Source organism: Lacerta agilis, chromosome 6, assembly GCF_009819535.1.
Source record: "Lacerta agilis isolate rLacAgi1 chromosome 6, rLacAgi1.pri, whole genome shotgun sequence".
In the NCBI taxonomy this organism is placed as follows: Eukaryota; Metazoa; Chordata; class Lepidosauria; order Squamata; family Lacertidae; genus Lacerta; species Lacerta agilis.
The window spans coordinates 87514579-87536740 of record NC_046317.1 but is presented as its reverse complement, the minus strand read 5'-3'; the positions used below and the strand labels follow the sequence as shown (position 1 = coordinate 87536740).

The 22162-nt window shown below is 46.4% G+C and overlaps 1 protein-coding gene across 2 annotated transcripts in view; it reads right to left on the bottom strand.

Annotated features, from left to right (window-relative positions):
• The window catches only part of LOC117049088 (DEP domain-containing mTOR-interacting protein-like), a 43022-nt gene extending 23124 nt beyond the window's left edge, over positions 1-19898 (bottom strand). The window contains exons 1-3 of one of the 2 annotated variants that reach the window (XM_033153724.1): positions 19603-19898; positions 8457-8635; positions 218-341 (exon numbers count right to left, since the gene is read on the bottom strand). In XM_033153724.1, coding sequence (XP_033009615.1) covers positions 218-341; positions 8457-8635; positions 19603-19742 — 443 coding nt within the window. In that variant the 5' untranslated portion in view covers positions 19743-19898. The remainder of the gene's footprint in view (positions 1-217; positions 342-8456; positions 8636-19602) is intronic. The other variant, XM_033153725.1, reaches the window with a different exon arrangement.
• Between the last annotated feature and the right edge of the window lie 2264 nt (positions 19899-22162).

Here is a 22162-nt window from a genome sequence, read left to right as displayed (position 1 = left end):
GCCTGAGATCCCACGGGGCTTTTGCCACCGCTCGGGAGAGAGAGGGCAGGCACCTGACTTTTGTAACAATATGAAAACTCCGGACAAGTGGCAGACATAGGCAGGCAGGGAAACAAGTGGGGGCACCCTTGAGAGCATGAACAGCAAAGGAAGATAACAGGCTGTATTGCCGGAAAGCCTTATGCCCCATGACCTTGGACAAAGGGACTCCACGTACGTCTCATAGAGGCTCTGGCCCCTCATGAACACCTTCACATCTTTGTTGAGAGGAAAGGTCCCGTCGTCCTTGCGGAAGCGATACAGCAGCTTGGCGTCCTTGTAGTCGAAATGCTCGTCGCACACTGAAAGGAGTTCAAGGAAAAGATCAGCAACCTCCGACATGTAATTTATATTTTTCTGTCCAAGCCTATGAAGACTAGCATCACGCAGATGGAGGGGGGGACTCAAAGTTACCATGAAACATTTCTGCTCTTCCCTTCTTTGCGAAATCAGGATTGCCGCCAACCATCTGTGGCCAAGTATCGCCATTTCCCGTGTTGAAAGGCCAGATCATATAGAATATTGCAAAGGGGAAGGGAGCCCCGCAGAACTGGACCCACCAAAGAGAGATGTCCAGTGTCCTATCAGCCAAGGTGGTCAAGGCATTGGTCTTCTGGGGAAACCACATTTTACAGATATGGACCAACTGCAGCGTGAAGATGCTGGTTTGAGTCCTACCCTCCAGAGCAGGAGAAAAGAAGCTTGCTCCTTCTTCCACGGGTCAGCCCTTGAGATATTGAAAGATGAAATGTTTCAAAAAGCTGGGGAAGCTTACTCAGGAGAAGAAGAGATGGCTAAGAGGAGACCTGGGAAGCACTATCACAGAGAAGATGGAGGAGAGTTGCTTTTCATTGCTCCAGAAGGCAGGACTACAACCACTGCATGCAAACTGCTGGAAAGGAGATTTTTTTGGGTGGAATGGCAGGATAAAGTTTTGAACGGCAAGAGCTGCTTGATGTTGGAACAGACAGCCGTGGGAGGTGATGAGCTCTCCATCGCTGGAGGTCTTTAAGCAGAGGCGGGGCACAATTGTACAGCCTCACAAGAGCCATAAATTTGTGCCCGAAAATAGCCAAGCTTCCATGCAATTTAGAAAACGTTTGGTTCTATTTCTTTATAAAAGTATTTCCATACCACGGTATAGGTAAAGGTAAAGGAACCCGTGACCGTTAGGTCCAGTCACGGACGACTCTGGGGTTGTAGTGCTCATCTCGCTTTACTGGCCAAGGGAGCCGGCGTACAGCTTCCAGGTCATGTGACCAGCATGACTAAGCCGCTTCTGGTGAACCAGAGCAGTGCACGGTGTTACGGAAATTACGAGGGGGGGCATTTAAGCAAAGTCTCCTCCCCAGTAAACTCGTTGGGGTACGGAGCGATGCCCTTAAGGGAACCCATCAGGGAAATCCATTGGCTCTGCAGCCTCTGCAGGACGAGTTCAGCTTAGCCTCCTTTTTGCATGCTCCATTACCCACAGACAGCTCCTACTGAGGTAACAATGGAATTGTAACAAGAGTCAACCACCTAGACTGCTTCCGAATTGAATTAAACAATAGAATAAGCCTCAAATGTTTGGAAATTCGTATAAAATCGATACTTTCATGGATTCTCTTCATTCCAAAGCCATTTTCTAACTCTGGTCAAGGACCCACAAACGCTTGGCTCCTCCATAATGCAGCAAGCAAGAGATCACGTTTGCAGGAGGGGACCCCCCCCCGAGAGATGACCTCCGGACTTTGCTATGTGACAGACTATGCAGACCAACAAGAGCCCATTGTTCTCTCCCAGTGGGTGCTCAGGATGTTCCTTCCAACACTTAACACGCATTCACAAGTTTCCCAGAACCGTTACCCATATGTTAACCTCTATGTTAATCATGTATATAACCCTCCCCTTTAGTGAGGTAATGATGATGTTTTTTTGAACTGTATCTTGGGATGGGATGGGAACTTTTAAAAGTTCTTGTCACCCCGTTCCCGGTGTTCAACCTTGCCTTGAACCTGTTGCGCAATAAAGGTTGTTCTCCTTTGCTCCGGTTGGTGGCCGGTCTCCTTCTTTGTCCCGTGAAGAACCCACAGGCTTTGCCTGACTGGCCACGTGGCTGAGTAGCCTTGCACCTGGATTTCCATAACAACGGAAATGCCATTTATCTTCCTGCCAGAGTGGTACCGATTTATCTACTTGCACTTTGACGTGCTTTCGAACTGCTAGGTTGACAGGAGCAGGGACCGAGCAACGGGAGCTCACCCCGTCGCGGGGATTCGAACCGCCGACCTTCTGATCAGCAAGCCCTAGGCTCCGGTTTAACCCACAGCGCCACCCGCGTCCCTTATACCACGGTATAAAACACCATAAAAATCAAACACTATGGACCACAATGCAAATAATTATGAAAGGGATCGTTTTACTGCAGGCACCTATCACGAAACCTGTGTGCTGTTACTTCACACCTGTAATCAAATTTGAGTATTTAGATTAATTCTCTTGCAGGGAGGGGGAATGGATGGTGCGTGGCCACATTTCTACCGGGAAACGATGATTAAAATCAAGCACATTCCATAAGATGATTACTGCCCCTTACTTACAGGCAGGCTGAAAAGAAAATGACTCTGCCTGGCCAATCAAAATGACACAACTCAAGAAAAGCCCTTGTGAGCTAAGCAAAGGAAAATCAAACACAGCAAAAACCGACAGCCTACCACTGCACATTTTGCAGGGGATTATCATGGTCTGATGACGTCACCGATAAGCAGGCCAAAAGGTTCTGTTTCTTGACAACGTTCTTTTATTTAATTAAAAGTCTTGGGATTCTTTTGAAACTCCCCGCAGGCTGTGAAAAATTAATAGCAGCTTGCAGGGAGGGGAGTCAGATTTGAATGTTAATAATTAACCCAGAACTAATTGCAACTGCATTAAAGCACCACAGCAAAGTTTAATTTAATTCAAGGTATGGAAGTCTTTCCCCCAGGCAGCAGATGGCAATGAGCAGAATGTTTGCCTTGCTATATAATAATTCAGGCAGAGTCAAAATGTTACCCCTTTGGTTGATAGATTCTCCCATATCAAAGCTCTTATTGAGCCAAATGAGGGCACAACATCTTCAAACTAGCGTCAATTAGAGAAGCCACGGATTTCTGTGATTTTCCATTCTGATTACGAAACCCACACATTTTCCTGTTGCTGAGAGGGTTCCCAAATAGACAGTGGCCAGATGTGAAATTAAGCCAATTGCGGAGACCATGTTTATACAGATTCAGACCTGCATTATAATGCTCACAGCAATTTTGATGCTTTTGAATTGGAAATGTGTTGGGCAATGAATTCTGTTCTATAAATAAGTAGGCATGTGATATGCAGTTACGATTTGGATCTGCATTGCAGAAAACAAGGTATCTGCCTCTCTGTTCCGTCCTTGAATATTGGGGTGCAGGAGTTAAGCAGACGGGGCCTTAATGAAACCCACACATCGTCCCAACTCTCCACCCCACTCCCCCAGATTGAGTCACACCATGGTCTCTCTGTAGCGCCGCTATAAAAACAGTAGCTAAGGGGGCAATCCTGAAAGGGAAGTGGACCAGGCTCCCTTTGACCAACATGCAAGATAATCCACAGAAAGGAAGATTTTGCACATCTCTAGCACCAGCAGTCAGCTCATAGAATCATAGAATCCTAGAGTTGGAAGAGACCACAAGGGCCATCCAGTCCAACCCCCTGCCAAGCAGGAAACACCATCAAAGCATTTCTGACAGATGGCTGTCAAGCCTCTGCTTAAAGACCTCCAAAGAAGGAGACTCCACCACACTCCTTGGTAGCAAATTCCACTGTCCAACAGCTCTTACTGTCAGGAAGTTCTTCCTAATGTTTAGGTGGAATCTTCTTTCTTGTACAGTAGTTTGAATCCATTGCTCCGTGTCCGCTTCTCTGGAGCAGCAGAAAACAACCTTTCTCCCTCCTCTATATGACATCCTTTTATATATTTGAACATGGCTATCATATCACCCCTTAACCTTCTCTTCTCCAGGGTAAACATACCCAGCTCCCTAAGCCGTTCCTCATAAGGCATCGTTTCCAGGCCTTTGACCATTTTCGTTGCCCTCTTCTGGACACGTTCCAGCTTGTCAGTATCCTTCTTGAACTGTGGTGCCCAGAACTGGACACAGTATTCCAGGTAAGGTCTGACCAGAGCGGAATATAGTGGTACTATTACTTCCCTTGATCTAGATGCTATACTCCTATTGATAGGAGTGTGGTGCTTCAAGACAGTGCACACATTCTGATCCACAAGCTAGCTAAGATGCTTTGAAATGTGAGGCCTGTCAAACATACCTGCCACTATAAGTCTTTCGCATTTAAGTCAGGCCCAGCTCATTAGCTTGCAGAACCTGGCTAGTTTGGTCAAATCAGAGCTATTTGCAACACCTCAACTGCCCACCAAGTAAATTAAGAGTACCTTTGCTAAGTCGGAGCTGCAAGGTAGTCCTCGGCAGGGCCGGATTTAGGTATGATGAGGCCCTAAGCTACTGAAGGTAATGGGGCCCTTTAATATGTCCAGTTGTCTCTTGTCAACAATGAATTGTCACTGTTTTTTGTGTTGAATATGTTATATGGTAATTTTTGGACCTAATGGGCATCTAAAGCCATTTGCACATAACAAAATATGTATTTTATCAAAGTAATTGTTGAACTGAAATACAATTATGAAGAAGTATATTAATAGTGAAATACAATTAAGAAAAAGTATATTAATAGTGAAATAATTGTGAAGCTACATCGTAGGAGCCTACACTACACAAACCACTGTTGCTGTATGTAGGTTTTATTTTATTTGTTTTTTACCTTATATTTTGGAAATGTACATGCGGTTCCCCCCCCTTTTATTTTGGGGGGGGCGCCCAAGAGAGTGGGGCCCTAAGCTATAGCTTGTTTAGCTTATATGTAAATCCGGCACTAGTCCTCGGATCTCAAGCCATATAACCGGAATTTACAACAACAGAAAGAAAACATTTGTTTGTGAACTACTTCTCTGTATCATTGACCATACCAGCTTCTGCCCTGCCCATTTCCCACCACTGGAATGTGGCCCCTGGAAGGTTGGCCTCATTCGAATCCGGCCCCCAGGTTCTCCACCCTTGATGCAGCTAGCCTCGTGTCCTGCTTGAGCGTTTCACAGGGGCACCTGGTGGGACACTGTGAGAAGGAGATTAGATAAACTTGGGGTCTGATCCAGCAGGGCTCTTATGCTTTCCACTCCCAAATTATGGGTTCAACAGTGTGACAATTTTCTCACACAGGCATTACTTCCAAAAAACACCCACAGCCATCGCATGTGCTCAGCAGCCAATCACACCCACATCCCTACCCACAAAAGCAGACCCTCCAAGTGTCCTTATTTTACAGTGACAGTCCCGGATTGACAGAAGCCATCCCAATTCCTGAGCTGCTCCCACTTTTCCTTAAGATGTCCCTATTTACACTGGTGCTGGAGGAGACTCTTGAGAGTCCCATAGACTGCAAGAAGATCAAACCTATCCATTCTGAAGGAAATCAGCCCTGAGTGCTCACTGGAAGGACAGATCCTGAAGCTGAGGCTCCAAGACTTTGGCCACCTCATGAGAAGAGAAGACTCCCTGGAAAAGACCCTGATGTTGGGAAAGATGGAGGGCACAAGGAGAAGGGGACGAAAGAGGGCGACAGAGGACGAGATGGTTGGACAGTGTTCTCGAAGCTACCAACATGAGTTGGACCAAACTGCGGGAGGCAGTGGAAGACAGGAGTGCCTGGCGTGCTCTGGTCCATGGGGTCACGAAGAGTCGGACACGACTAAACGACTAATCAACAACATTTACACTGGAGAAATGTTGGAAGGAATGGATTAATGCGACCCCTGAAACAAGGAGATAAGTAACAATGCAGCCTTTAGAAGACATCTGAAGGGAAGATTTTTAATGTTTAATGTTTTATTACATTTTAATATACGTTGGAAGCCACCCAGAGTGGCTGGGGCAACCCAGCCAGATGGGTGGGGTATAAATAGTAAAATGATGGTGATGGAATAGGATGTCCCTGTTTTCATTGGAGAAATGTTGGAGGGTATTGCTGAAGCACATGCACTGTTTTTTCCCCTAAGCTCAATTTATTTGTGTGTGTTTTTTGAGAGTCCATCAATGTTGCCCTCAATCTTTGCAGGATGGATTTTCAGGTGGACACATACATGCCACGTAATCGTGGAAATTTCCCAACCCGGCATCCCAGTTTGGCATGGAGTTCTCCTCTTCCTGACCCCCCCCCACCTCCCCATCCAAGGTTCCCTGTGCAAGTCAAAACTTGTACCAAGGCTCGCCTCAGACTTTCTGCAAAAATCACACCGGCAGGCAGCCTCTGTATATTTTGACTGCTGACAATTCCAGGCTGCAAGCGAGACAGACACAGACTCGAGCCTTGTGTAGCTGTGCCAGGGGAATGATGCCCAGAGGGGGCTTTGCCAGATAAACCTGAAAGGGGAACATTCATCCAGCAGCAGAGTCCCCACAATGCCTCACGTGAACACCACCCTCTACTCAATGGCAGGCTTCATCAGGATGGACTTTGCTGGAGAACCCAAGCCATACCTCTTCTGTCAAGAATGTCGAGCTGCTCTTGGACAAAGTTCTACCATGAAAAAGAAAAGGGCTGCGTGCATTCATGCCCCACGTTCCATCCTTGGTTCATCGCTCACTCCCTTAACTGCTAGAAGACACCAGCTTGCATAGGTGCAAACTCCCTGAGGCCCCAGAGTGCCCAAGCACCCACAAAATTCCCCATGAAGGGGCCAGGCATCCACACATTTTGGTGCCAGGAGTGCCAACTTGGCTCCGTGACTGTGGATGCCCAGGGCCGTGGGTGCCCTGCAGTGTGCATGGCCCTGACACAGAAATTTGTGGGTGCCCCACATGGGGAAATTTGTGGGTGCTCGGGCACCTGGGGCCCCAGGGAGTTGGCACCTAGGGCCAGGGCCATGCATGCTGCATGGCACCCACGGTTGTGGGGTCAAGCTGGCATTCCTGCCAGCTTGGTACAGTACGCAGAAATAGATCATCAGCTTATACTGCTGCTGCATCTCTCTCTCTCTCTCTTTTATAGTGCTACATAGCAATAATGAGCAAAGCAATTAAGACGGAGCGCTTAGGAGCTGAAGGTTAGATTACTCTTTCTGCTGGAAATTGTATTGTACATAGCAGCCCTTGAATTTAAAGCTATGAATACTCTGGAAATCAAGCTAATGCATGCTCCAGCATCCCTCTGTAACAATCTACTGCACTTTGCTTATCAGGGACTAGGCACTAGCCAATGTGCTATGCTTTGCGACAATGCATCTGTTAGGAGAATCCATGTGGCCGCGTGCTTAGCTTGCTGTAGTATAAACACTGCCAACTGGGAAACACTGGTCTGCGAGCGCTCCAGTTGGAGAACAGCTTTTAACAAAGGTGTCATGGACTTTGAAGACGCTCGAACTCAGGATGAAAGGGAGAAACGTGCTAAGAGGAAGGTACCCTTGGCAACCCCTCACCGTGATCAAATCCTGCCCAGAAACCTGTCCCCACTGTGGAAGGACGTGTGGATCCAGAATTGGCCTCCAAAGTCACTTACAGACTCACTGTTAAGACAGTGTTTGTGGAAGACAATCTTACTTGGCTACGAGAGAAGAGGAGGAGGAGGAGGAGGAGGAGATTGCTGTACTTAGGGCCAGTAGGGAAGACCTAGTCTCAAATCCCTACTCATGGAGTTTGCTGAGTTACCATGGATAAGTGTGTACTAGCACTCAACCAACCATTCTACAGAGTCATTGTGATGATGGGCATATCTAGCTCATAGTTGTAGATCCACTGAAATCAGCCACGATAACTAACTTGACTCCACCACTTTCAATGGGTCTGCTCCAAGTACGAAGTCACCCATGAGAGGAAGTGGGAGAGCTGTGGAGGCCACCATCATCTTATTGGAGGGAGATAATTGCTGAGATGTTCTTGAATCCTCCTCCAAAATGTGTGTGCTCAAAGACCCACCACCCTGGAAGCCAGCAAAGCAGAATCAGCGAAGAAAAGGCTCTCTTGAAGCAATAATCTGTGATCCAAAGGCCAAACCTCTTTGGTCCAAACAATTAGAAAGCCACCGTTCTTCTACTTAAACAGTGGCTTTCTCATTGTTTGGACCAAAGAGGCTTTTGGATCACAGATTATTGGTTCTAGAGAGCCTTTCAGTGGCAGGTTCCCAAATGGACTTAAACTTTGTTTAAAGAGTTAACTTGGCCCAGGAATATTAATTCATTTCCACAAGGTTTCTGATCCTCGAGTGCAGCTGTTTCAAGGCACCAAATTGAACAGCCACAGGGGAGTATGCACATGCACTTGAGAAGAGAGTCCTCAAGTGGAATCAGAACTGACCGTGATGGATAATATAATGGTCCATGAGCTTCTGCATCAGCCGGATGCCTGTTTCTCGGTCTGGTGCTTCTTTGTGGTCAATCAACCAATCGGTGAGCTCCTTGGCCACAAAGCAATTGGGGTAGGTGCGAAGGTGGTATCGCCTGTCCTTAATAAGCTTGCCATCGTGGAGTCGAAGCCTGGAAGGGAAACAGAAAACAGGTCAAGAGCTGGATAGGGAGAAATGTAAGCTTCTTCGCTTAGTCAGGAATAATCCGATGCACAATTATAAGATGGGGACACCTGGTTTGACAGCAGGACATATGAAAAGGATCTAGGAGTCTTAGTAGACCACAAACTTAACATGAGTCAACAGTGTGATGCAACAGCAAACAAATGCCAATGCTATTCTAGACTGCATCAACAGAAGTATAGTGTCCACATGAAGGGAAGTAATAATGCCACTCTATTCTGCCTTGGTCAGACAACACCTGAAATACTGTGCCGTTTGGGTTTGGGGCATCACAATTTAAGGATATTGACAAGCTGGAACACGTGCAGAGGGCGGCAACCGAGATGATCAAGGATCTGGAAACCAAGCCTTATGAAGAACAGTTGATAGAATTGGGTTTCACCTGGAGAAGACAGATGTGTGATAGCCACCTTCAGATATCTAAAGGGCTGTCACGTGGAAGAGGGAGGAAGCTTGTTGTCTGCTGAGCCAGAGGGTAGGACCCAAATCAATGGATCCCAATCACAAGAAATGTGATTCTGACTAAACTTTAGGAAGAACTTTCTGATGGTAGGAGCTGTTTGGTGGTGGACTGGGCTGCTTCAGAAGGTGGTGGGTTTTTAACCCACTGGAGATTTTTTAAACAGAGGTGGGATGGTGCCAGGCTTCAGGGAATGGGCTTCCTCCTCCCTTTGGCAGTAGATAAGCAGAACAAAGAGAAATGAGTCTTCTTACCAGTTGGAACTTTAATGATCACAGCGAGACAACAAAGAATCCATTTCATAGGAATGACGGTGCTCCCAATTAAAGGTTCCACCCACTTCCTCCCTAGTCACCCACGTCTCTACCACGTCTTGCAACCTGATCTCGTAACCACTGTGCTTTCTGTGCTGCCACCTTATCTGCTCTTCTTGACCTTGGGCTGAGCGGATGAATACTTTCCAGAGACAGTGAGTCTGTTAACTCTCTCTCTCTCTCCCAGTTCTGCTCCTCCTAGCTGTTCCCCATCCAGTACTTCCCAGCCTTGTGAACCATGTCCCTCTGTAAACCAGTGTTCCAAATCTATACAGTCAGTCCTCCTGCTCCTGGGAAGATTCAGAAGTAATCTCCCACCATTCCTCCTCAGTACAGCCCTCCTCAGCACAGTCCCTGACAGATGGCGACCTGTCTTGGATTCTTTAGCTGTGATTCCTTCATTGCAGGGGGTTGGACTAGATGACCCTCGGGGTGCCCCTTTCAACTCTACAATGCCAGGATTCTATGGTGGCAGTTGGAATATGACGTTTCTGCACTTGAAATCTGAGCGGCAATGTCCTTTAGCTGCTGGTGTGTTAACACTGGTGGAAACACGTCTGACTGGTCTTTGTTATGGTGCCCTCTCTGGGACTCAATTAGTTCTGGCAATCATTAGTGTTGACGGAGGCTTCATATCAAGGTCAACTGTGCTGAACAAATGAAAAAAACAACTATTTTGGCGGTTTCCAAAGGCCGTTCCCCTGCTCCTAACACTTTTCTTGACATTCATCACTGCACTAAATGTTCCTTCCTGACTTGCTTCACTTGCTCAAGGCCTACCCACCTCTCACTGCCATTTATTTACTGAGTTTATTTAGAACACTGACAAATTGCTATACCAGTAAATGTTATCAGACTGATGTACAAAGGCAACAGGAGGAAGACATCACAAGGGAATCAAATGCTCACAATTATAGGGCAGTTTAAAGAAATAGCCGTAAGCCAAGCAGAACCTCAAAGCAGCTCAGAAGACTGAACTACAGAAGAACAGGTTTTAACTCTCCCTTCCAAGGATAATGAGAAGGGGGGGGGGGGTCACACATCTCCCCATGGAAGGCTTTTCCAAAACTCTGGGGATGGAACTGAAAGCTCGTGTTCCTTATACAGGCCAACCTCTGTTACAAATTACAAGGAAGGAGATCCCAAGTAAACATTAGGAAGAAGAAGAACCATTTGACAGTGGAATAGGCTACGACGGAAGATGGCAGACTCGCCTTCATTGGAGGTTTTTAAATAGAGGTTGAATGGCAATCTGTTGTGGATGCTTTAGTTGAGAGTCCTGCACTGCAGAGGGTTGGACTAGATGATCCTCGGGGTCCCTTCTGACTATACAGTTCTATGATTCTATGATTCAGTGGCTGCTCCCCATCTCAAAATAAATTAAAATAAAAACCTTCTTGTAACACAGATCTGTTCCAAGCCTTAAACTCTTCATTTCCCCTATGAGGAGTTTTTGAAAACTTGCCACACTTATGAGACATTTTGAGTAGTTCTCCACTGCCTAGCTGTGGATTTTGGAGGGTTCCCCCCCTTTTCTTTATACACATTGCTCCTTTTGCTTTACTGAAGCCATCTAAAGTAATTTCCAGCCTTGACGCAAGCCCTCAGCCTCAAAAGCACCTCTAAATACACCAGAGCCAAATTTACCTCTCTGCATGTGTTTATGAAGCCATGACCATGGGGAAGGGGGCAGAGAAGTGGAATCTATTAGATATGTCTCGCAGAGCTTCTCAAAACCCCGGAACCTAGATTAAAATAGCATAGGCAACGGCGTAACGTTGTCAAGGTCACTAGGAGAACAGAACTACCCTTGACAATCTTATTCACAGGCAAAGTCCCAGCACATTAAACAAATATCACAAGATATCCGATACCAGAAAAACAGCCCGTAGTGCTCTTTCAAATATTGTTTTTGTTTAAACAAAGGAAGGCTGTGCACCCGCAGTGCTCTCGGAGCTAAGTGTGAGGACAAGTTATTCCTGACAACTCTCTGGGCCTTCACTCCATTTCCAGGCCTCATGTTCACGGTTCACTGTCAGTTTGCGCACATGTTTGCACATAGGCCCCATCTGCACTACATATTTAAAGCAGTATCATAGCACTTTAAACAGTCATGGCTTCCCAAAAAGAATTTTAGGAGGTGTCATTTGTTAAGGGTGCTGAGATTTTATTGGGGGGCGGCAGGAAAGCTCCGCCCCAAATCACTGATCACATGACGGGGCGATCACACACTATTTGAATGGCAATGTCCTTCAACTTTGAGAAGGCCCAGCCCCCTTGAATATTATACTGGAAGCCCCTAGGAGTCTGATCCTATGATTCCCATCACGGAGCCACAATTCCCAGAGTTCCCTGGGAAGAGGGATTGATTGCTAAACCATATATCAGTTATCCCTCTCCAACATCAGAGAGGCCGATCTGAGTGGCTTCTCAGTCAGTAGAGCCTGAGACTTTTAATCGCAGGGTCGTTGGGCGAAAGATTGCAAGGGCCAAAACAAAATCGAAAATTCTTTCTAGTAGCACCTTAGAGACCAACTGAGTTTGTTCCTGGTATGAGCTTTCGTGTGCATGCACACTTCTTCAGATACACTGAAACAGAAGTCACCAGATCCTTAAATATAGTGGGGGAGTGGGGAGGGGTATTACTCAGAAGGGTGGTGGGAATGGGTGATAGGCTGATAAGTGTGGAAAACCTGTTGACGACTCTAAACGGCTGCAATTAGTCTTGCAGGGAAAGGCAAGGGGTGAGATGGCTAAAGATAGCTTTGTTATGTATAATGAGATAAGAATCCAATGTCTTTGTTCAAACCAGGTTTCTCCATGGTTTTAAGTTTGGTGATTAGTTGCAATTCAGCCACTTCTCTTTCCAGTCTATTTCTGAAATTTCTTTGTATTAAGACAGCTACTTTGAGATCTTTTATAGAATGTCCTGGGAGATTGAAGTGTTCTCCTACTGGTTTCTCTGTCTTGTGATTCCTGATATCAGATTTATGTCCATTTATCCTTTGGCGTAGGGTTTGGCCTGTTTGTCCAATATAGAGAGCTGAAGGGCACTGTTGGCATTTGATTGCATACACAATGTTGGAAGATGAGCAATTAAATAGTCCTGAGATGGTGTGTTTGATGTTGTTGGGACCAGTAATGGTGTTATCCGGGTTTATGTGGCAGCAAAGTTGGCATCTGGGTTTATTGCAGGCTCTGGTACCAGTGTCCATGTTGGGTCCTGTTTTTGTATTATTGTGGGTGAGGAGCTGTTTGAGATTGGGTGGCTGTTTGTAGGCGATGAAGGGTCTTCCTCCCAGAGCTTGAGAAAGAGAACTGTCATTGTCTAGGAGAGGTTGTAGATCTCTGATGATGTGTTGTACTGTTTTAACTTGGGAGCTGTATGTGATGACTAGTGGTGTTCTGTTATTTTCTTTTTTGGGTCTGTCTTGCAGCAAGTTCTCTCTGGGTATCAGTCTGGCTCTGTCGATCTGTTGTTTAACTTCATCAGGTGGATATTTTAGTTCTAAAAAGGTTTGCTGTAGATCTCTTAGGTGAGAGTCTCTGTCTGTAGAGTTGGAACAGATGCGGCTGTAACGTAGGGCCTGGCTATATACAATGGATTGTTTGGTATGTTTGGGATGGTAGCTAGAAGCATGTAGATATGTTTGTCGGTCAGTTGGTTTACGGTATAAGGTGGTGTCTATGTGTCCACCCTGTATTTTTATAGTAGTGTCCAAAAAGTGTATTTCTTGCATAGATTGGTTCATAGTTAGGTTGATGGTGGGGTGAAAGTCATTGAATGTCTTGTGGAAGGTGTCCAGGGTCTGTTGACCATGTGTCCAGATTATAAAAATATCATCAATGTAACGCAGGTACAAGAGAGGTTTGAGTGGGTAGGAGTTTAGGAAACGTTGTTCTAAATCTGCCATGAAGGTTTGCAAGGGGTTGGACTAGATGACCCTCAAGCTTCCTTCCAACACTACAATTCCATGATGCTATAATCACACATACCCTTGCCACAACAGAAATCTGATGTCACGGCCAAGCCAAAGTTGATAAATAACTGTTGGTGTTCTCTGCTAGCCTTCATACGAGTGTTTAACCTTAATCATGTGATTAAAGTATTCAACTGACAATCTCCATTTTGAAAGGGAGTTGCCTTGGGCTTTTTGTTCCTAGGAGGTCAGAGAAAGATGTGATAATGATGCCTCTCCAGGAGTGCAAGGCCTTAGACTGGATGCAGGCAAATTCAAGCTATGGGAGAGACAGAGTTCTGATTTTTGCTGTGATTGTAAATTACATTATATATTTAAAAAGAAGAGCCTATGCTTGAATACGCATGTGCTTTATACAATTATTCGAATGTATCATTGATTGTTTTTGGTATCTGTGTTGAAGAAGTTCTGTGTCAGGGAACTGCCACCTGGCCCGCTGAGGGGAACGGAGGGTCCGTTAGCATACAGAGAGCCCCGACGCCAATTTAGCAGCAGCACCTCTTCCAGCTGTCACACCTCCAGTGAGGAGGAGGGGGAAGGAACCAGCCAGGCGGGGAGGGGGCTTAGGGATGCCACTGAGAGCCCCAGCGCCTCTTCTAGCCAGGAGCCACAAGCAGGGAGCCTGGCGGGGAGAGGGCTTGGGGATGTTTCTGAGACCCTGCGCTCACCTCGCCCGGCTGGTCAGGAGGGAGGCACGCCATATCCGGCACCCCACTTGCACAGAGGGATGAAACGCGAGGGTAGGAGGAGACTTGGGGTGCCGAAGTTCTTATGCTGGGGGAGAAGCCGGAAGGGGCCACTCCCGGATTCTGCCAGCGACTGAGACAGACATGCTTTTTTGTAGCTCTGCACTGTAAATAGTTTGCACAATAAAACTGCAAAAGACTGTTTGGGCTCCTGCTCCATTACTCGCGAAGCACCTTCATACGAACCTTACATTCTGGTTAGCAAAAGTTCAAATCAAATTCATGGGTCTGGACAGTTTTTATTCCAAAAGGAATCAGCTTTTATGCATCCAGTTGCTTCAAGCTGTGCAATATTAATATCTGCAATAGGTCTTTGGGTTGTGAAGTTTCTACCAACAAGTTTCATTTCCATTTTTATTAGCTTTCTTGTAGTTTTGCATCTTTGTGTTGTACAGTGCCTTGGCATATTCTCATGAAACTGCAGGTTTATTTAAATAAATAAAGCAAAAGCCCAAGTGAAAGCAAATATGCACATGTATTTTGTCTGCACACCCAGGACTTGGGAAATCCATGCCAACTGCATGCTCCCTGGTTGTATAGACTAGAGATGCTGGCAAGTTTTTCCTAAGCAAAGCTCAGATAAGAACTGCAGGAGCAAAAACATTTTTTTTAAAAAAAAATATTGCATAAAATCTATACACCGCTTGACTAAAAAAAACCCTCAAAGCAGTTTTCAAAATTATTGTTATTATTTATTAAATCTACACTATATACCACCCTTCAGCCGAAGATCTCAGAGCAGGTCACGGCATAAAAATGCAAAATAAAAATATGTAATAAAAACAAGAACAAAACCTAAACAATACCTCCCCCCCCAAAAAAAAAACAATTTACAAGGGCATAGAATGTTAATCAGTCAAAGAGCTGGTTGAAGAGGAACATTTTCACCTGGTCCCTAAAGATATATAACAACAACAATTTATGTGAAGTATTGAAAGTGCCTTGCATTTGACTGCCTGGACAGCATCAACAGCACAAATCAGCATGCATATGTAATAAAATACAGGACGCGGGTGGTGTTGTGGCCTAAACCACAGAGCCTTGGGCTTGTCAATCAGAAGGTCGGCGGTTTGAATCCCCGCAATGGGGTTAGCTCCCGTTGCTCGGTCCCTGCTCCTGCCAACCTAGCAGTTCGAAAGCACATCAAAGTGTAAGTAGATAAATAGGTACCACTCTGGCGGGAAGGAAAGCGGCGTTTCCATGCGCTGCTCTGGTTTGCCAGAAGCGGCCTTGTCATGCTGGCCACATGACCCGGAAGCTGTACGTCGGTTCCCTCGGCCAGTAAAGCGAGATGAGCGCCGCAACCCCAGAGTCATCCGTGACTGGACCTAATGGTCAGGGCTCCCTTTACCTTTACCTTTATGTAATAAAATAGTAGGTCTGGAGGGGCCCAAAATTACAAATACCCTAAATGGATGAAAAGATATAAGGTTTGGAACAGGATTTAAGATATAAAATGAATACTGCTAAAGATGGATTAAAAGAGGGACCCAATGAGGGGGGAACAGAGGAAGTCTATATAAACAATGTAAATTAAGATATGTTATTGGAAACAAATGTTAATTGTTTTAAAATGTGGAATTTTTTAATTAAATTCTTAATAATAAAAAAACTAAATTACAAATACCCTTCTTTCATTTCCTTCCCTCGTTCATACAAAATCGCCCTCCTTAAATACTTAAAAAGAAAGAACGTCAAGCTGAAAGCACAGTCTGCAGGATTTTATTTTGTGTGCAGCACTTAGGCTTCCAGTGGCTCTGTAAACAGTAAATATCATTATTCACCAGAAGAGAGTCTATTCCTATATTTGCTTCCCAATAAAAGCACAGGGAATGCAACCTTTCCAAATCCTTTCCCTGCCAACAGCTGGCTTGCGCCAAACCTGATAAACATGAATTTTACATGGGCTGCTTTTGACCCCAACCCAGCACACTCCCTCCCGCCACCTGCCACAAAATTATAGGCCAGGACAATCTTCCTCCGCTCTACAGCAGCAGGCGGTCATCACGGCCTGCGTTCACCTCGCCTGCACCTACAAACACCGTCGTCCTCAAGCAGTGGAGCCACCGTCCTGAAATGCCCTGTACGGTTCAGAAAATCCACCACAAGCGTTCTTCACACTTGACAGCTTCTGGAATTCCAGCTATGATTTCTGTTTGATGGACCTGGTTCGTGGAATGGTTTTTCACTCGGCAAGGGTTACCGTCCATCGGGGGCCTGCTCAAAAGAGGCCTTTGCAAAACAATCCTGGCATTGAAGTAGGGCTGCCATACGTCCGAATTTTCCCGGACATCACTGGGATTTCAAAGGTGTTGTTGATGTCCAGAGGGAATTTCCGAAAGGTGCTGTTTGTTCTGGATTTTAGAGAAGTGAATCGAAAAATCGTGGGGGTTTTTTTTGGGGGGGGGGAGCTCAACAACTTTTGGGGTGTCCTGGTTTTTACTTTTTGAAATATGGCAACCCTACAGTGAAATAAATAAATGACCAGGCTTCTAGCCCTTATGAGCATAGCATTATATATATTTTTTGGTATATTTTATTTTGACAAAGTAATACTGAAATCAAATAAATTAGAATAAAAACGTGCACCCCACCACCAAGACCATTCCATAGGAACTATCCAAGCTCCCAATATTTCAACACCTCTTGCGATGGTTTGACCAGCATTGTATTTATAAACCTGCAGATAGTGCCTGTAAAAGTATTATTAGGAAGGAGGAAAACTTCTTTTCCACACGATGCATAATCTTAAACCTCTCCTCTTGCTCGCCTTTACTCTAGACTAAATATCCCCAAATTTTGCCACCTTTCTTCTCAATCCCCTTGATCAGTTTTGCGCCCCTTTTCGGAGCCTGTTCCCTTTCTACAACACCCTTTCAATGGTGATGCTGCCGGAAAAAAATACCTAAGTATTCCAAGGTCCGTTGCACCAAGTGTTACTCTAATGGAAGTCTTATTTTCAGCTCCTTTCCTAATGATCACTGGCATGCAATTCATATTTCTCACAGCTGCTGCACAGCGGGTCAACATCTTCATCAAGTTTGTTGCTGTTGCTGGTATCTGTCTTGTCCCTAGAGACAATGGTGTGCGCCTCCGGAGGTGAAGTCAAACTGCTGTTAGTAGCCCCAAAGTGACCTTACATAGTGTGCAAGCCTAGGCAGGGTGTATGGAGGTCCTGGGGTGCCCAGACGACAAGACCCTCCTCTCGGCCTCGCTGATGTGGTCCAAAGGAAAGCAGGACCAGTGTGGTGTAGTGGTTAAGAGCCAGTGTGGTGTAGTGGTTAAGAGCGGCAGACTCGTAATCTGGGGAACCGGGTTCGCGTCTCCGCTCCTCCACATGCAGCTGCTGGGTGACCTTGGGCTAGTCACACTTCTCTGAAGTCTCTCAGCCCCACTCACCTCACAGAGTGTTTGTTGTGGGGGAGGAAGGGAAAGGAGAATGTTAGCCGCTTTGAGACTCCTTCGGGTAGTGATAAAGTGGGATATCAAATCCAAACTCTTCTTCTTCTTCTTCTTCTTCTTCTTCTTCTTCTTCTTCTTCTTCTTCTTCTTCTTCTTCTTCTTCTTCTGGACGTTTGGCACCAGCTTGGCTGCAGGAGTTGCCGGAAGGAAGCATACAAGGCACCATCCAAACATCTTAGGGACTCTGCTCAGGATTTGTGTAAAGTTTGCTCCTTATCCTATCCCTCTGTCAAATATATCCCACAAGGCAGCGGAGTCAAAACAAAATAAAAAAAATTCCTTCCAGTAGCACCTTAGAGACTGGAAAGAGAAGTTGCTGAATTGCAACTCATTGCCGAACTTAAAACCATGGAGAGACCTGGTCTGAACAAAGACATTGGATTCTTATCTCATTATACATGACAAAGCTATCTTTAGCCATCTCATCCCTTGCTTTTTCCTGTAAGACCAATTGCAGTCGTTAACAGTCGTCAACAGGTTTTCCACCCCTATCAGCCAATCCCCCATTCCCACCACCCTTCTGAGTAATACCCCTCCCCACCCTCTCACTATATATAAGGGTCTGGTGACTTCGGTTTCAGTGTATCTGAAGAAGTGTGCATGCACACGAAAGCTCATACCAAGAACAGGCTTAGTTGGTCTCTAAGGTGCTACTGGAAGGATTTTTTTTAAAAAAAATTAATTTTGTTTTGACTATGGCAGACCAACATGGCTAAAGGGACCCCTGACCATCAGGTCCAGTCGTGTCCGACTCTGGGGTTGCGGAGCTCATCTCGCTCTATAGGCCGAGGGAGCAGGCGTTTGTCCCCAGACAGCTTCTGGGTCATATGGCCAGCATGACAAAGCCGCTTCTGGCGAACCAGAGAAGCGGACACGGGGCAATGGATCCAGAGAAGCGGACACGGGGCAATAGATTCAAACTACAAGAAAAAAGATTCCACCTAAACATTAGGAAGAACTTCCTGACAGTAAGAGCTGTTTGACAGTGGAATTTGCTGCCAAGGAGTGTGGTGGGGTCTCCTTCTTTGGAGGTCTTTAAGCAGAGGCTTGACAGCCATCTGTCAGGAATGCTTTGATGGTGTTTCCTGCTTGGCAGGGGGTTGGACTGGATAGCCCTTGTGGTCTCTTCCAACTCTAGGATTCTATGATTCAGAGCAGCGCACGGAAACGACGTTTACCTTCCCGCCGGAGCGGTCCCTATTTATCTACTTGCACTTTGACGTGCTTTTGAACTGCTAGGTGGGCAGGAGCTGGGACCAAGCAACGCGAGCTCACCCCGTGACAGGGATTTGAACCGCCAACCTTCTGATCAGCAAGCCCTAAACTCTGTGGTTTAACCCACGGCGCCACCCGGGCCCCTACGTGCTACCTACACAGCTACCTACCTGTAAAAGGCAGCGGAGGTTTAGGACCATAGTTTCCCTCCTCCTAGATGGGCTACCTTACCAGGTTGATGGAGGATAGCACTTGAACCAATGGCTTTAAGCTACAAGATTCCGACTAAACATTAGGAAGCACTTTCCAAAGGCAAGATCTGTTTGATAGCAGCATGGTCTCCTTCAGAAGGTGGTGGACTCTCCTTCACTGGAGGTTTTTATGCAGAGGTTGGATGGCCGTCTCTCAGGGATTCTTTAGCTGCGATTCCTGCATTGCAGGTAGGTGGGCCTAGATGACCCTTGGGTGCGATCCAGTTCTTACAATTCGATGATGATAGATCAAGGACTACCTCACATTTGGTCAGTGTAACCCTGACTTTTGCAATTGTGACTTACATTTGCACAAAAGGGAAAAGAAATAGAATAACAGAGGGGTCTTAAGCCTGGGATCTGGCTCTCTCTGGCTGGCTTGCAACCGAATATTGGAAAGTGACAGCCAGCCACTTCCAAAAGGGGGGAAAAGCAAACGAATGGAGGATCCATGAAAGAGAGAAGGCTCAAGTGCAAAGAACATACCTCAGTTGCTCCCCTGCGATCATGACCTCAGCTCTGTGATGCTTCTCGGTTGCTTTTTGCTTCAGGATGCTGCCGAGGTTTTCCATCCCGTCCGGTCCTTGAAAACTGTTTGGGGAAGCCGGGTGGGAGGACAGCTCCATCTCTCAGGCTCCTTGGCAGCTAGGGCCGGCTTCTTGCTGCCGGTGGCTGCTTCTCTGCCTTTCTGTTTACAGTGGAGCTTCCTGCCAGAGTCATCTTGTTAGCACTTCATTTGGAAGAGCCAGTTCGGGCTGCTTGAAGTTTCCTGGGAAAGCAGAGAGGGAGAGGGAGAGAGAGAGAGAGAGGCGGGACCATACTGAAGGAGGTTGAAGGAGGCCTGCCCTGCACTTTCCCCACAGATGCTGCTCCGCCTTCAGCTGGAAACAGGTAGGTACACAGGAAGTGAGGCACAGATTCCCCCCTGGAGAAGAAGGGCAACACCTACAGTCTTAAGAGCAGTCCCTCACCATAGGATCCATCAGCCTGCTTGATGCCTCTGGGAAGTCCTACAAGCAGTGCATGAAAGACAAAAGACCTTCCCCACTGCTGCTGCTCCCCAACAAAGAGGTAAACTGCCCCCAGACATGGAGGTTCCATATAGCCAATCAGTCACTGTGTCTATATACCCTCACGTGACAAAGCAGTGGGGCATATGGTCATGCCACTCTCAGAGGAGGGATCCTAAAGCCATCAATTATTTTTGTGATGGCTATGGCTTAACCCCAGAATTCTCTCTCCTCCACGTCCACTTGCTCAAACCAAACCTAAGTGCATTGCTCCTATGTATCCAATCCTTATTTCTTCCTTCACCACCGCTGTAAACCACCAGCAAAATTTGGATCTTAGGTGCAGGGACCCCTATTCTGGCTTGTGGGGCTCTCCAAAATGCCATTTATTTATTTTTTACATCAATTGCACGGTACGGACACAAATTAAGTAAGCGGGAACACCGGGGGGGGGGGGGAATGGGGACGAGGCATGTGCAGTACGTGACGTTATCTGAGCAAGGTTTTCAATCAGCAACCCAATATAGCAGCCCTAATAAACCAGATGCCCAGCTTAATTGCATGAGTAGCTGTGAGAAGTGGCCAGTGTTCTCCTTGCCAGAGCAGCAGCAGTGAGACATGAGCAGCCTCCATCAGCAGTGACAAAGGAAGCAGGTTGCTAATCCACATCTTCAAGGCTTTGGGAAACCTGAAAAATGATGCATTCTATATCTATCTATCATCTCCTGGCTTTCTTTTCAAATGAAACAAATCAGCTAGACATTCTTGCTGGCCTTAGATGGAGCGGAAGGAGGCCTTAGATTCTGAGCGGAAAGCATGGGAGGAGGGCATAGATGGGAGAAGATGGTCCTGCCTCGGACCGGGGTGGGGCATGCATTTTGATACTGAACTTGGTGATCAGATCTTATAACACAACATGCCGGAGCTGCCAGACATCCCACCGTGACGGGGTTCTTGGATTTAATAGCTGATTTGCAACAATTTTACCCTAGAATCCTAGAAGTGTAGAGGTGGAAGGGACCACAAGGGTCACCTAGTGCAATTCAGGAATCACAAGCTAAAGGCCTTGAAAACATCCTTTAAAAACCTCCAATGAAGGAGAGAGCCCACTGCCTTTCAAGGTGGTCCGTTCTAACAGCTGTTACCGCCAGAAAGTTCTTCCTGATGCTTACTCAGAATCTCCTTTCTTATAATTTGAATCCACTGGTTCGGGCACAACCCTCTGGGGCAGCAGAAAACAAGCTTGCTCCCTCTTCCATGTGACAGCCCTTCAGCTATTTGAAGATGGCTATCATATCAGCATCTTAAAAAGCAGAGACATCACCTTGCCGACAAAGGTCCGTATAGTTAAAGCTATGGTTTTCCCAGTAGTAATGTAGGGAAGTGAGAGCTGGACCATAAAGAAGGCTGATCGCCGAAGAATTGATGCTTTTGAATTATGGTGCTGGAGGAGACTCTTGAGAGTCCCATGGACTCCAAAAAGATCAAACATATCCATCCTTAAAGAAATCAGCCCTGAGTGCTCACTGGAAGGGCAGATCCTGAAGTTGAGGCTCCGGTACTTTGGCCACCTCATGAGAAGAGAAGACTCCCTGGAAAAGATCCTGATGTTGGGAAAGATGGAGGGCACAAGGAGAAGGGGACAGAGGATGAGATGGTTGGATAGTGTTCTCAAAGCGACTGGCATGAGTTTGGCCAAACTGCGGGAGGCAGTGAAGGATAGGCGTGCCTGGCGTGCTCTGGTCCATGGGGTCACGAAGATTCGGGCACGACTGAACGACTGAACAACAACAATCATATCACCTCTCAGTCTTCTCTTCTCCAGGCTAAACACACCCAGCTCCCTCCGCTGTTCCTTGTAATGCTTGGTTTCCAGACTCTCTCATTTTGGTTGCTTTCCCCTGCACAAGCTCCCTCCACACACACACACACACACACACACACACACACACACACACACACACCTTTCTTGAGCTCCACATGGCCTACCCTCTCACACATCAATTAAAAAGAACTAGCAGATAAATAAATAAATA